General features: G+C 35.4%; 1 protein-coding gene across 1 annotated transcript in view; it reads left to right on the forward strand.

The window, feature by feature from the left end:
- Positions 1-577: 577 nt before the first annotated feature.
- The window catches only part of KDM7A (lysine (K)-specific demethylase 7A), a gene marked incomplete at both ends in the record, with an annotated part of 24506 nt that continues 13330 nt past the window's right edge, over positions 578-11753 (forward strand). Inside the window, 6 exons of the mRNA XM_009582273.1 lie at positions 578-668; positions 6751-6868; positions 7741-7901; positions 9825-9966; positions 10242-10428; positions 11122-11284. Coding sequence (XP_009580568.1) covers positions 578-668; positions 6751-6868; positions 7741-7901; positions 9825-9966; positions 10242-10428; positions 11122-11284 — 862 coding nt within the window. The remainder of the gene's footprint in view (positions 669-6750; positions 6869-7740; positions 7902-9824; positions 9967-10241; positions 10429-11121; positions 11285-11753) is intronic.

An 11753-nucleotide genomic window follows, 5' to 3' on the forward strand; every position in this document is an offset into this window, starting at 1 on the left:
AAACACTTCTACAAAGTGATTTGTGTGGTCACTTGTGTAACTTACATAGCTAGTACTAGTAGTGTAAAGATTTCAGGAAGAATATGAAAGTATTCTTCATTGATTTGTCTTGGGGGGTAGGAGTCAGTTATGTGCCTTTTGCAGAAAAAAAAGAAAAGAAAAAACAAGAAAAAATCCATGATATTGTCTGTAAATTGACAGCACACAGACTTCAGAACTTTTTTGAAATCATAACTTTCATGAGGAAAATCGCTTGAATGATTTTGCATAAACTTTTCCTGTAACTAAGATCAAAGTTTTTTTGGGGGATGAGGGGTAATGGTATATGTTGTGGACTAATTTTTAAAGAAATTTGATTCTTGTTCCCTTTTTATGATTTTTCTAAAAAATGGCATTCTTTATACAGTGATAAATTATTACTCAAAATTTATGTGGCAGCCCAGTAGTTGAGGTAATTTGGTATCTCATCACAATTTTGTAGACTAAGCATGTTCTGGTAAAGACTTAAGATTTAATTATTTTTTAGCTTGAAAAATAAATCTTGCGTGTATTCTCATTAACATTTTAAAAATATTATTCCAGCTGTGTTGGGGTAGAGGAGCACCATGCTGTTGACATTGATCTATACCATTGTCCCAACTGTGCAGTTCTCCATGGGCCTTCTCTAAGTAAGTATGGGTTATTCAGATTTTATTTTACACTTTCAGTTTGTTTTCTCTCCATGTACAATTGAACAAGACTTTTCAGAAGAACATTCAAGATAAGTTTGATTATTTAGAAAGTACTGGTTCTACATGACTAATTCTGAGCTGATAAAAAAACCACAAAACAATCTAAACCATCCTGAAAGGTTCCTTGATCTGGAGATGCAGATAGAATAAAATAAAAACCACCGCTATAGGTTAGAGAAATCAAAGTGCACAGAGCTAGAAGAAAACAATCTGGACTTGACAGAGAGTGGGAGAATGAAAATTGGGGAATCATTATTTAAAAAACAAAAAAAGGAAAATCCAGAAGACAGCTTAAGGGTCCTATATTTAATAATCAAAATTCTAATACCTTGGAAGGCAACTTTGAGAAAATGTAGGCATTAGCTGTTTTACCTTTCTTGATGATTGTAGGCTATATGCCACAACAGTCCAGTGAAATCTGGGAATATGAACTTCCTGTTCCTAGGTTTTGTTTTGTTTTTTTTCTATTTATGTCCTTGAGAGTTACACAGCTCTGAATTTCAGGTTTCTGATTTATAAACAAGTTTCCACCAAGTTCCTAATGCAATTTTATGAGTTGCCAGAAGAGACTGTGAAACAGAGCAGCAAGAGAGACCTCTTCTTTGGTTCTCCTTTCAGTAGATAAATTTGCTGTAGAGATCTTCAGTGGAAAGATGGTAATACTGCAATTCTGAAGAAAACAGTTTTTGTCTTTCTGTGACTACTGAAAGGATATTGCTTTATCCAACTCCCTAGATTTTTCCCCCATGACTTTTGTTCTCAAAAGGAAACAATGTAAAAATGAATTTCACCTTTCCAACAATGAATTAAGTTTCTATGTTCAGAGCTGAAAAATGTTTATATGCACTGTGTGTCTTTAACCTCCAAGCAGTAAGTCGTGGTCATTTGTGTTTTCTAATGTGTTGGTTTTTTTTTTTCGCTTGAAGACCACTTAATAATTTATAGTCAGCAGTGACTTAAGATCTAGAATCTTTTCAAAGCTGAATTTCCTTTACCATGTAGCAGTAAGTTTAAAACCACTGCACCCGCACTGGTAGTCTTTTGGAGTATGAACAAAGTGATAAAGCATCACTTACTGATGTAATTAATGTATGCTGCATGATACGTATCTTGTATAGTATGTGAGTTCAGGGTTAGCTACTTTTAGGTTGGGGGCTAGAAGGTAAGATGAATGCTGTTTTACATGCTTGTAGTTTTTAGTATTCCAGTTGACATTTTCAGTTAAAAATCTGCATGTCTCTTCTGTAAATCAGAATACAAATGACAGCCATTTCTTTCCCCACCTTTCTGCCTGATTTTTCTGTGGAATAGAGGGACTAGAGAAGGACGAGGAGTAGAAGGGGAATCGTATCATACTTTCAAATTAATAAACTAGTAACTTTGAAACTTCTTTTCTCAATTTGGGAGAACTAGTTTGCTTCACTGTGATGCCTGTGAATAACCTTTCTTGTAGTGCAGAGGCTGCTAGCTCTAATGCAAGCTCTGTCTCACCTGCAGCAATTTGACAGTGAGATAAGAGTAATTTTTGTGTTGGAAGTCTTTTCAAAAAGGCAAGAATCTGTGGTAAATATTATCCTTATTACTTCATATTGCCTCAAGTGAGTAGATCATCTAGATTTAGTAGAAGCTTCAGACACGTCACTTATCAACCCAAGCAGAGGTGATATGTTGAAATGTATCTTCACCTGGAATTTTATTAATTGCTCTCAGCTAAGCTGTCAGAATCAAATCTATGATAGTTTGCGGTTTGGGCTCTGCTTACTTTAGTGTTTAGAGAGACTGATAATGTCTCATGACTTTAAGTGTTGCAGCAATGCTCCAGAGTGCTTCAATCATATGAAATTATGTATGTAAGTAAAAAAAGCATTTTTATTTACAGCTTCATATTCTAAAATCTCCTTGTCTAAAGGAGTTTTGAAAGAGACAAAAATTCATCTGTGTTTGATTTAAGAGGGCAAGTATATCTGTGATTTCAGCAGACACTTGTGTATATAATCCCATCTAATCAAATGACGTAGTGCAAAAAATCTACTAAAAATATACAGGAAACACATACTTCATACTACCAAATGGGTGGTTACTTTCAGTATCCTACAAAATAAATTATGTTAAAGTTCCAATAATGAAAAGAAAGCAACTACATAGTTAGATGTAAAGATCAAATTAATACAGGAGAACCAATCAATTTCTTCTTGTATTTCAAACAAAAATAAATCCTCTTCTTGATTTTGAAGAGCAACAATTTTACAAGACCTTTAGTAAACAGCTGTGTGTGTAAAATGCGAAATAATTAATCCTAAAATCATAAATAGTTAAAAAAAAAAAGTGATAAAAAAATAGTAATACACTTAGGAGTTTTCTTAGCTTATTTGGTTTAGAGTCTTCATATTATATTTTGTTATTTTGAAAGTTTTCTCAGTGATCCTAAGTCTGAAAATGCTCTATTTGCATGAATGCTGGGAGTCAAGTCTGTCACTAGACTCTAGAATCCAGAGCTTTAAGAGAGCCCGAGGTACAGTAAATGTTAACAGGACTGTGGTTGTCAGGACATTACTTTCTTAATCTGGTTTTACCTTCTCAAATTCTGTAAATATCCTCCCACCTGTTTTTTTGACTGTGGTAGTAATGCCAGCGTTTGATCTGAGCTGACAATATAAGATGATGTACCAGGCCTTAGAAGTGGTATTGTATGATTTACTGTATGCTCCTCAAATTTTTCAGTCTTCCTACGCTAACATTTCTCTTGCCTTTTGGTCACTGGGAATCACGTAAAGGACCTCTTCCAAGACTTGAGGCCTCATTGTACAGGTGGATACCTCTTGATGGTCCCCATTTGAAGTCTAGCATGTGACCTCTGAGACAGACAGACTAGTAGTGCGAGAAGGCAAGGAATAGTGTTTGCCTAAAGCAGGTACAGTTACTGGCCCACTGTTTTGAGTGTATAAGGAATGTAATTTAAAAATAGCTTTCTGCTTACTTTTCATGAAAACTTCCAGCACACTCCTTTCCTTTCCTCAACCCCCCTGCAACTGTTTAGAGTACTTTTGGTGTGCGTATTTTTAGTATTGTCACAGTGGGTTGTGCCTCAGTTTTCAGGAACAGCAAGGCTGAACGCTAGTTTCTTCCACTAGTTTGGAGTGATTGGGAGGGGGAGGTGTTATATGTGCTTTTCAACTTATGCACTTATTTGGGTTTTTTTGTTTTAATTTGAGCATGAGGATCCATTCAATTAAATTATTTTCTTGCAACTGTTGTTGTAATGTCTTAAGGGGTTATAAAAGCTCTAGAATTAAGAGATACATAAGCAGAAAAAGATTTCATTACTGTTTTCTGTTCTTCAGTGTTCTCTTACTTGTGGAAGGATTATGTACGTTGCCAAGTACTAAGTAAAGCAAAAGAACAACTTTAATTTCTAGTTTTAAGTGTTGGAAAGACAGATTTCTAAAAGTTGGTTTTGTGCTATAAAATCTCTTAAGCAGCTGTATCATCTTACAATTTTAATGAGCTGTTATAACAGCAGTGAATTTATGAGAAACTACTCTGTTGCAAATTAGTATTAGCCACTAATTTCTTGTATTATTATTTATGACTGAGAAAATAGCTTTGAAAACTTAATAAATCTGGCTTCATTATTTATGAATTTCTACTGGATAGTTGGCTCATTAAGCAGGCTCTTTGGCACTGGTTTTCAGGTTAGCAAATAGCTATAAATGTCAGTTTATTCTCTTAAATGTCTTCTAAAGGGTACATTTTGTCACTTCTGTAGGAAACAGCTTATCAATAGGAATAATTACCTCGTATGTGTAATGACTATAAGATGTCAGTTACTCCTATATAACCAACTGTTTTTTCTGGAGAAGCAGCATTTTGTTTTTTCTTTTTAGAAGTAACTTTTTTTTTTTCTTCTTAAATCCTTAGCTTCCTGTTACTGTTAGCTGTATTTTCAGTATTCCTATAACTTTTTTTAGATTTTGGGTTCATCATGACTTTGGTAAACTTAAGGATGAGCTCTTCCATAAAGTTCAAATTTGTATTAATAGAGTTGTTTAGTTGGGTGTTGTATTTGCATTGCAGGCTGTTTTGTATTTGCCTGTTAAACACCATTTGTGTTGACAAGTAACGGTAGCTTTTTCCTCTTCTGTGTTTCCTCAGCAGATGTAACTAAATTCCTGCTTAATATTAGTTAAATTATAGATCCGGTCTCAGTAAATCTTCTTGGGGCAGTCTTCCAGTAGCAACTATCTAATGCTGTGGAGCAGAATTTGGCTTTTTTAGGAGAAACTGAAACGCAACCTAAAAATTACTGTACCCTTAGTATGTTTCTTAGTGTGGTAAATGATACGCTGTTAAGTCAATAGAAAGGTAGCAAGTTCAGCACTGTTGGAGTTTCTTTCCCAGATGATGAGATGGCGGTCCTTTTTGCCGAGGCACCTGTTGGGAATTTAATAGGACTTCTCAGCCTGTTGCATGTTTGAGGACAAGAGATACAGGTTTATTTGTATAGACAGAAAGTGCTCCAAAGTGCATTTTGCTAACAGACAGATAGATGATACAACCGAGAACTTCCTTTCAAAGCAGTGAGCTTGTGTTCTTTATGTATGAAGGTACAAAATGAATGGTTGATTAAGATGAATTAATGAAATATCCATTATGAAAGAATTGGTCACGAAATAATGAAAATTTGAAGACAGGCAGTAAGTTCACCATGGTATCATAAGTCACTTTGTCCTGTGGTTCACCTAAGGCCAAAAAATTCAAATGGGGAGGCTGCACACAGCTTACAATGTTCTAAAATACAGCCTTTCAATATATAAAGGGGGCTTACAAGAAAGAAGATGACTTTTTACCAAGGCCTGTAGTGACAGGACAAGAGGTAATGGTTTTAAACTGAAAGAGGGTATGTTTAGTTTGGATATAAGGAAGAAATTCTTTACTATTGGGGTGGTGGGACACTGGAACAGGTTGCCCGGAGAAGTTGTGGATGCCCCATCCCTGGAAGTGTTCCCAGGTTAGGCTGGAGGGGGCTTTGAGCAACCAGGTCTAGTGAAAGATGTCCCTGCCTATGGCAGGGGGTTTGGACTAGATGATCTTTAAAGGTCCCTTCCAACCCAAATCATTCTGTGATTCTATGAAATTAGTTTTTTTTTCTCATTTGTGTGTCTGTCATTTGTCATGGAGAGACCAACACAACAGTTTTTATGACAATGTCTGGTTTTTCATTTTCCTCGGCTCTTTAAGTATAGGGAACTGCTAAAAATGCAACTTAGTTGCTATTGAACTATCAGTTTCAGATTCCCAAAATTGTAATAGAACATTAATTTATCCTTTGTTCTTTAGTAATATGTTGTAATAGTGCATTAAAGTTTCAAACAACTCAGAAGTTGATTGTTTTGGGGTGCAATGTTTGCATTATATATATTGTGCTTGCATAGTGAAAATCACACCTGCCCAGAACTGTTATGGAGGCATAAGCAGTGGATAAGAGAATGGTGGTTTGGTTTCGAACAGCATATGGTGGTGAATAGTAGTAATATTATCAGACTGGATATGGGTGTGCTCGTATGGCGAGATAGCACAATGGGATTAAGTCTTGTTAATTCTGTGTTAATACAGAAAATGAAGTCTATGGATCTTGAAGAGGTATGATTCTTCTGTTTATTAAAAAACAAAAGTCTGACCTTTAGGGAATTAAAGTTCTATTTCTAGTTTTGTTGCTGACTTTTTAGATTTGGACAACTTTCAGGCTGCTGCTGTTTACTTCTGTTGCACTGGATATGGAGTCTTAAGTCATTGTGTATAATGTGCACTGAGGTTCTCACGTAGAAGGAACTATAGAATTGTAGAGAATGACTGTCAGGTGTCCTGAAGGTTTCATTTGTTGCAGATAGGTGGAGTGTCACCTGCATAAACAGTAAGGTTTGTTAATCTTAGTAATGTGATTGGCTCACCAATGGGATGACTGCTAATCTGAGCCATCTGATTTAACTAATTCAAAGTTTAATCCTTCTGAAACTTGTAGTGAAGAAGAGGAGGAACTGGCACAGACATGACTACACAGAGTTGGATGATGGTTCCAAACCGGTGCAGGCTGGAACACGGACTTTTGTTAAACAGCTGCGGGCTCGCTCTTTCCCAAGGTACAGCAGCTTACTTGCATATTTCAGTGGAAAAAATAGAGAAACATTGTCGGTTGAGTGTGTCTTTAAGGGAAGCAACTAACATTTCTCTGCTTCAGAAACTAAAGGTGGAGGGTGACTTCCTCCTCCTTTAGAATTCCCCCTTACCCCATCCCTGTTTCAGATGGACACATTTGCCTTTTCCTGCAGTAGCTTCCTCTGTTAAGTTTTGCACTGGGACATGTTGTCTGTCAGGACTGCTACAGGGTGATGTGGGGGTTTTGAATTTTTGTTTGCTTTTGTGGGGGGGTGGGAGCAGTAGCAAGAGTGGTTGGTTTTTGTGGGGTTTTTTTGGTGCCTGAACTGTCAGAATATTGTCTATCTATTCCTCTAGTGCAGGAATAGTCCTCAGTTTCATTCCAAATAACATAGAACATTTATATGAGCTGGTAGTCTATCCATTCTCACATGCTTTAGAGGAAAGTGGAGAAACATGGTCGTACTTTCATCCTGAGCTGTCTGTGATTGGCTATCTCACTGAAACACAATGACTTACAGTTCTTTAAAGGAGTTTGTTGCTGTTGTTACCAAAATGTACTTTAATGCCTTCTCTGAGAATTCCTTTTCCCCGTCCTCTTAAATTACTGCATTCAGTCATATAGAAAGACTACGAGTTCCCAGGTTATGCATGACAGTAAACATTCCCTTGCTGGTTTAGGTTGTTTTCTTTGTCTTTTACTTAAATGTTTAATATAATAGTACTGGGTCCACTTCTTTTGGATTCAAATGTAGCCATTCCCATCTGTCCTCCCCCAAACTGGGACATAATTTTTTTTTTCAGTAGTGCTTGGAGAATGCTTTTCTGCTAATATTCCATTATTTCTTTCCACCAGTGCTGATGAAGTAATTTTGAAAATGCATGGAAGCCAATTGACACAAAGATACTTGGAGAAACATGGGTTTGATGTTCCCATTATGGTTCCTAAATTAGATGGTCTGGGGCTCAGACTTCCTCCGCCAACTTTCTCTGTTTTAGATGTGGAACGATATGTAGGTAAGAGTCACTCTGGAGTACTTGCAAATGATCCTACCTGTAAATTAAAATAAATATTTGCATGATTATAAGAGCTTCCAGGGTGTTAAATATATATTCTAAATTGAATTACTTCTAACCAGAAGACTAGCAGGGAGTAAAATTAAAGCTATGGGTTTTGGTGGTTTTTTCCTTTGTTCTTTTTTTTGTGTGTGTGTGGTAGATATGTGGTAGGAGTACTGCCTTACTTTTCAACTTTCAAACGTGTTAGTTTTGGTGCAAGCTAAGCATGGAACGCTGGGATTTTTTTTTTTTCTGCTACATGTTGTAAACCAATAAAGTATAATGAGTTTTAAGATTGTTCTTTTTGTGATAATTGAATGAATCACTCTTATGATCAATAAAGTTTAATCGTTGGTTAGGATATCGCAAAACTTAATGTTTTGGGCTCGGTGAATTGGCATTTCTGAATTAAATCTTTCTTCCTGGAAAATTTCCTACCTTGGCTGCCTTTCGCAGGAGAGCTAGAGCTTCCCAAGGACCATTTCTGTCTTACCAGATCTCTTGACAGTCTGTAATTGTTTCAACCTCATGTAAAGGTGCAGTACAGAGAAATAGATACTGAGCCAATTGCAGCATGACATTTCCTGTAACATATAGTACAGTTGAGAAGTCTGTATATGTTCTTGTCTGTGTTCTCGTGATAACCTAATATAATGATGTGTGCTGAAAGTAGATTTTCTGTCCTTCAGCATTTTACAATGGCACCAGAATAGAGGAAATACGTAGTATATGGAATGTTGTTACCATTATGATGATTATAAACAGTAATGTGTTCTACTTTAAAGTGTAATTATAATTTTGATACTACTGAATCTTTTCTCTTGGAATACTGCCTCTTCAGATTCGGAGAGAAACTTGGTCTTCTCATTCTCATACATATATTTTGACCTGCCAGGTTCTCTAGTTTAGGGAAAAAATTGTAATGCCACAGATTTACCTTTCTATTACTGAAATTAAAAATAAGAAAACTGAATAAATACTATTCCATCTGGAATTTATCAAGATGATACTAACTTGCAATTTTAAAGTAATTATGTTTATAATGTACATCTAGATTCCAGCATTCCAAAATTAATTGTCAAATTTGACCGTTGTGTAACTAAATGGACATAAACCAATTGCTATTATAATAATGTTGTTAGTCCTTTCCCTTGACTAAAGGTTGCTTCTTGCTTGTCTAGTTCTACAGATGTATCACTTTAAAATACACGATATGTAAACTAATCCTTTTTGTCTTCAGAAATAAAGCACACTCATGACTTAATTATTCAGTGAAATTGCTGTGTGCTTAAAAGTTATGCATGTATATAAGAAGGGTGGGGATGGGCTTGTAGAATGTTTGCGAAGGAGTACCTGCATAGTTTTTAACGTTAAAAACTTACCAGTTATGGCACAAGTTTAATGCAGTTTGCTAAGAATTATAAGCTGTGAGCAGTAGGATTTATTATTTGTAAAGAATTCTCAGTGATCCTTGTGTTAAATATTCAAGTGCTGTGGTGATGATTAATAGGAAGAGTGAGGAATAGATCTGCCTTGATAACTTTCTCTATGCTAGTCTTTCCAATTGCAGCCACAAACCCAATTTTTCTTTTAAACCAGTTGCAGTCATTCTATACTGCTCTTTTTCGTTTTGGTTAACCACAGGAAAGAGGATTTATTTTTCGAGTGTTTTCAGTTCTGTCCTTAGCTGATTATAGTTATACCTAATAAAAAGTTGGTTTATACTGATCTGTCTCTGTTCCAAGAGAATGCTGGTAGTAGTGGAGTGTTTATGCAGAAATGTTTTGATAAAGGCTGGAAAAAAGTTAAATTTCTCTTATACACCTTAAATGGCTGTTTTTATCTGCGATACATTTAAGAAAGTCATCCTATTTTTCACAGGTGGCGACAAAGTGATAGATGTAATAGATGTAGCAAGACAAGCAGACAGTAAAATGAAGCTTCATAATTATATTAAATATTTCACAAATCCTGACCGACCAAAAGTATTGAATGTGATCAGCCTGGAATTCTCGGACACAAAGTGAGTATTGACTTCAATTCTTTGAACGTAGGAAGTGGTTTTCACCAAGTTGAGCAGTATGTGTAGGAATATAATGTCTGTAGTGGGAAAGATAGGAGGCTGCGTATTTTATGTAGACAGCTACTGTGATGTAATGCGGGTATAAAACATTTTTATGAATTCATAAGTAATAACTTTGTAGGAAACAAAAATTTAAAGCTGTCATTTAAAAAGAAGTGTGCTTATTCTTGATTATATTTATGGTTCTTTTTTGTTTGTTTGTTTGTTTTTAAAAGGATGTCTGAATTAGTGGAAGTACCGGATATTGCCAGAAAGCTTTCATGGGTGGAAAATTATTGGCCAGATGATTCTGTCTTCCCTAAGCCTTTTGTTCAGAAGTATTGCTTGATGGGTGTCCAGGACAGCTACACTGATTTTCATATCGATTTTGGAGGAACATCAGTTTGGTACCATGTTCTCTGGGTATGAAGGCTTCTTGATTTACGACTGTGCGAAACAAAATTTATTTAGTGTGCAGCTTTCTGCCGTGGCATTATCACCTGCTTAGAATTATCACCTGTATGAAATTTTGTCCTTAAAAAGCCAGGGGAGGAGCTTGAAAGTGAATTACTGATTGTTGGGTGTTGCATTTTTATGCTTCTATTTTAGCATGATGTTGGTGACATCTAGACTATAATTGGTTGACTGATCATTTTAGTAGACTGGTAGGTGATATAGTGAGGTTTTAGTATGAAAAAATGAATTGAATAAAAATCATTGACATACTCAACTTTTTATTCTTCTCACAAACTTTGACCATCTATACATTATAGAAGAGGCAAAGTGATTTCATCTTACGTTTTCTCATTTGGCATGTGTGCACATATCCATAAACTGTTTATAAAAGCTGGAATTTTTTATACTTCAATAAAAAGTTTTGGTTGGTTTGTTTGCTGCTTTTACATCACAAGACACCAATTGGTTAGTGTACTATTGACTAAGCTTTTGGTGGATTACAGTTGTGAAACACTGGGGCTAGGAAGCCCCAACATTCCATAGTGGAAATATGGAATACTTACCATTGATCAATATGTTACTTTATTAGGAATGACTTGGAGGTTGTAGTATGCCACCAGGAGGACATTCATTTATTTATTTGATATTTTTGTTTAATAGGGTGAGAAGATATTCTATTTGATCAAGCCCACTGATGAAAATTTGGCTCTGTATGAGTCTTGGAGTTCATCTGTCACCCAGAGTGAAGTATATTTTGGGGACAAGGTTGACAAATGTTACAAATGTGTTGTGAAGCAAGGACACACTTTATTTGTTCCAACAGGTAAGACTTTACCCTTATTACTAGGACTTAGCATGTTTAATCACCTGGGATTGTGTTAGAAACCAAATGTTGATCCTAACATTTTGGATGAGAGAGAAGAATAAAAAATTTAGAAATTTAGATTTTCAAAACAAATAATTAGCTTTTTAGATTGCCTGGCAGTAATGACAGTTATCAGGGGAAAAAAGGGTGTTTGTTACCCAATTATAAGACAACAAATTAAAGCTTAATTTGGATATCAGGGAAATAGTTCCAATTCATAGAACACACGTTGTTCATAATTTGATAGATATCCAGACTGAATTCTTATCTTAATTTTATAATACAATTTTGTTTTCACAGCTTTTGAATATTGTAAGACCTATTAGGCAAAATAATTACAAAAACATCACATAAACTTCTTACGCTCTAGGCTAGAGGATTAAAAATAAAAGTTTTTGGGTTGTTTTTTTTTTCATTTTTTGTTTTC

The sequence above is a fragment of the Fulmarus glacialis genome, unplaced genomic scaffold, assembly GCF_000690835.1.
Source record: "Fulmarus glacialis isolate BGI_N327 unplaced genomic scaffold, ASM69083v1 scaffold1987, whole genome shotgun sequence".
In the NCBI taxonomy this organism is placed as follows: domain Eukaryota; kingdom Metazoa; phylum Chordata; class Aves; order Procellariiformes; family Procellariidae; genus Fulmarus; species Fulmarus glacialis.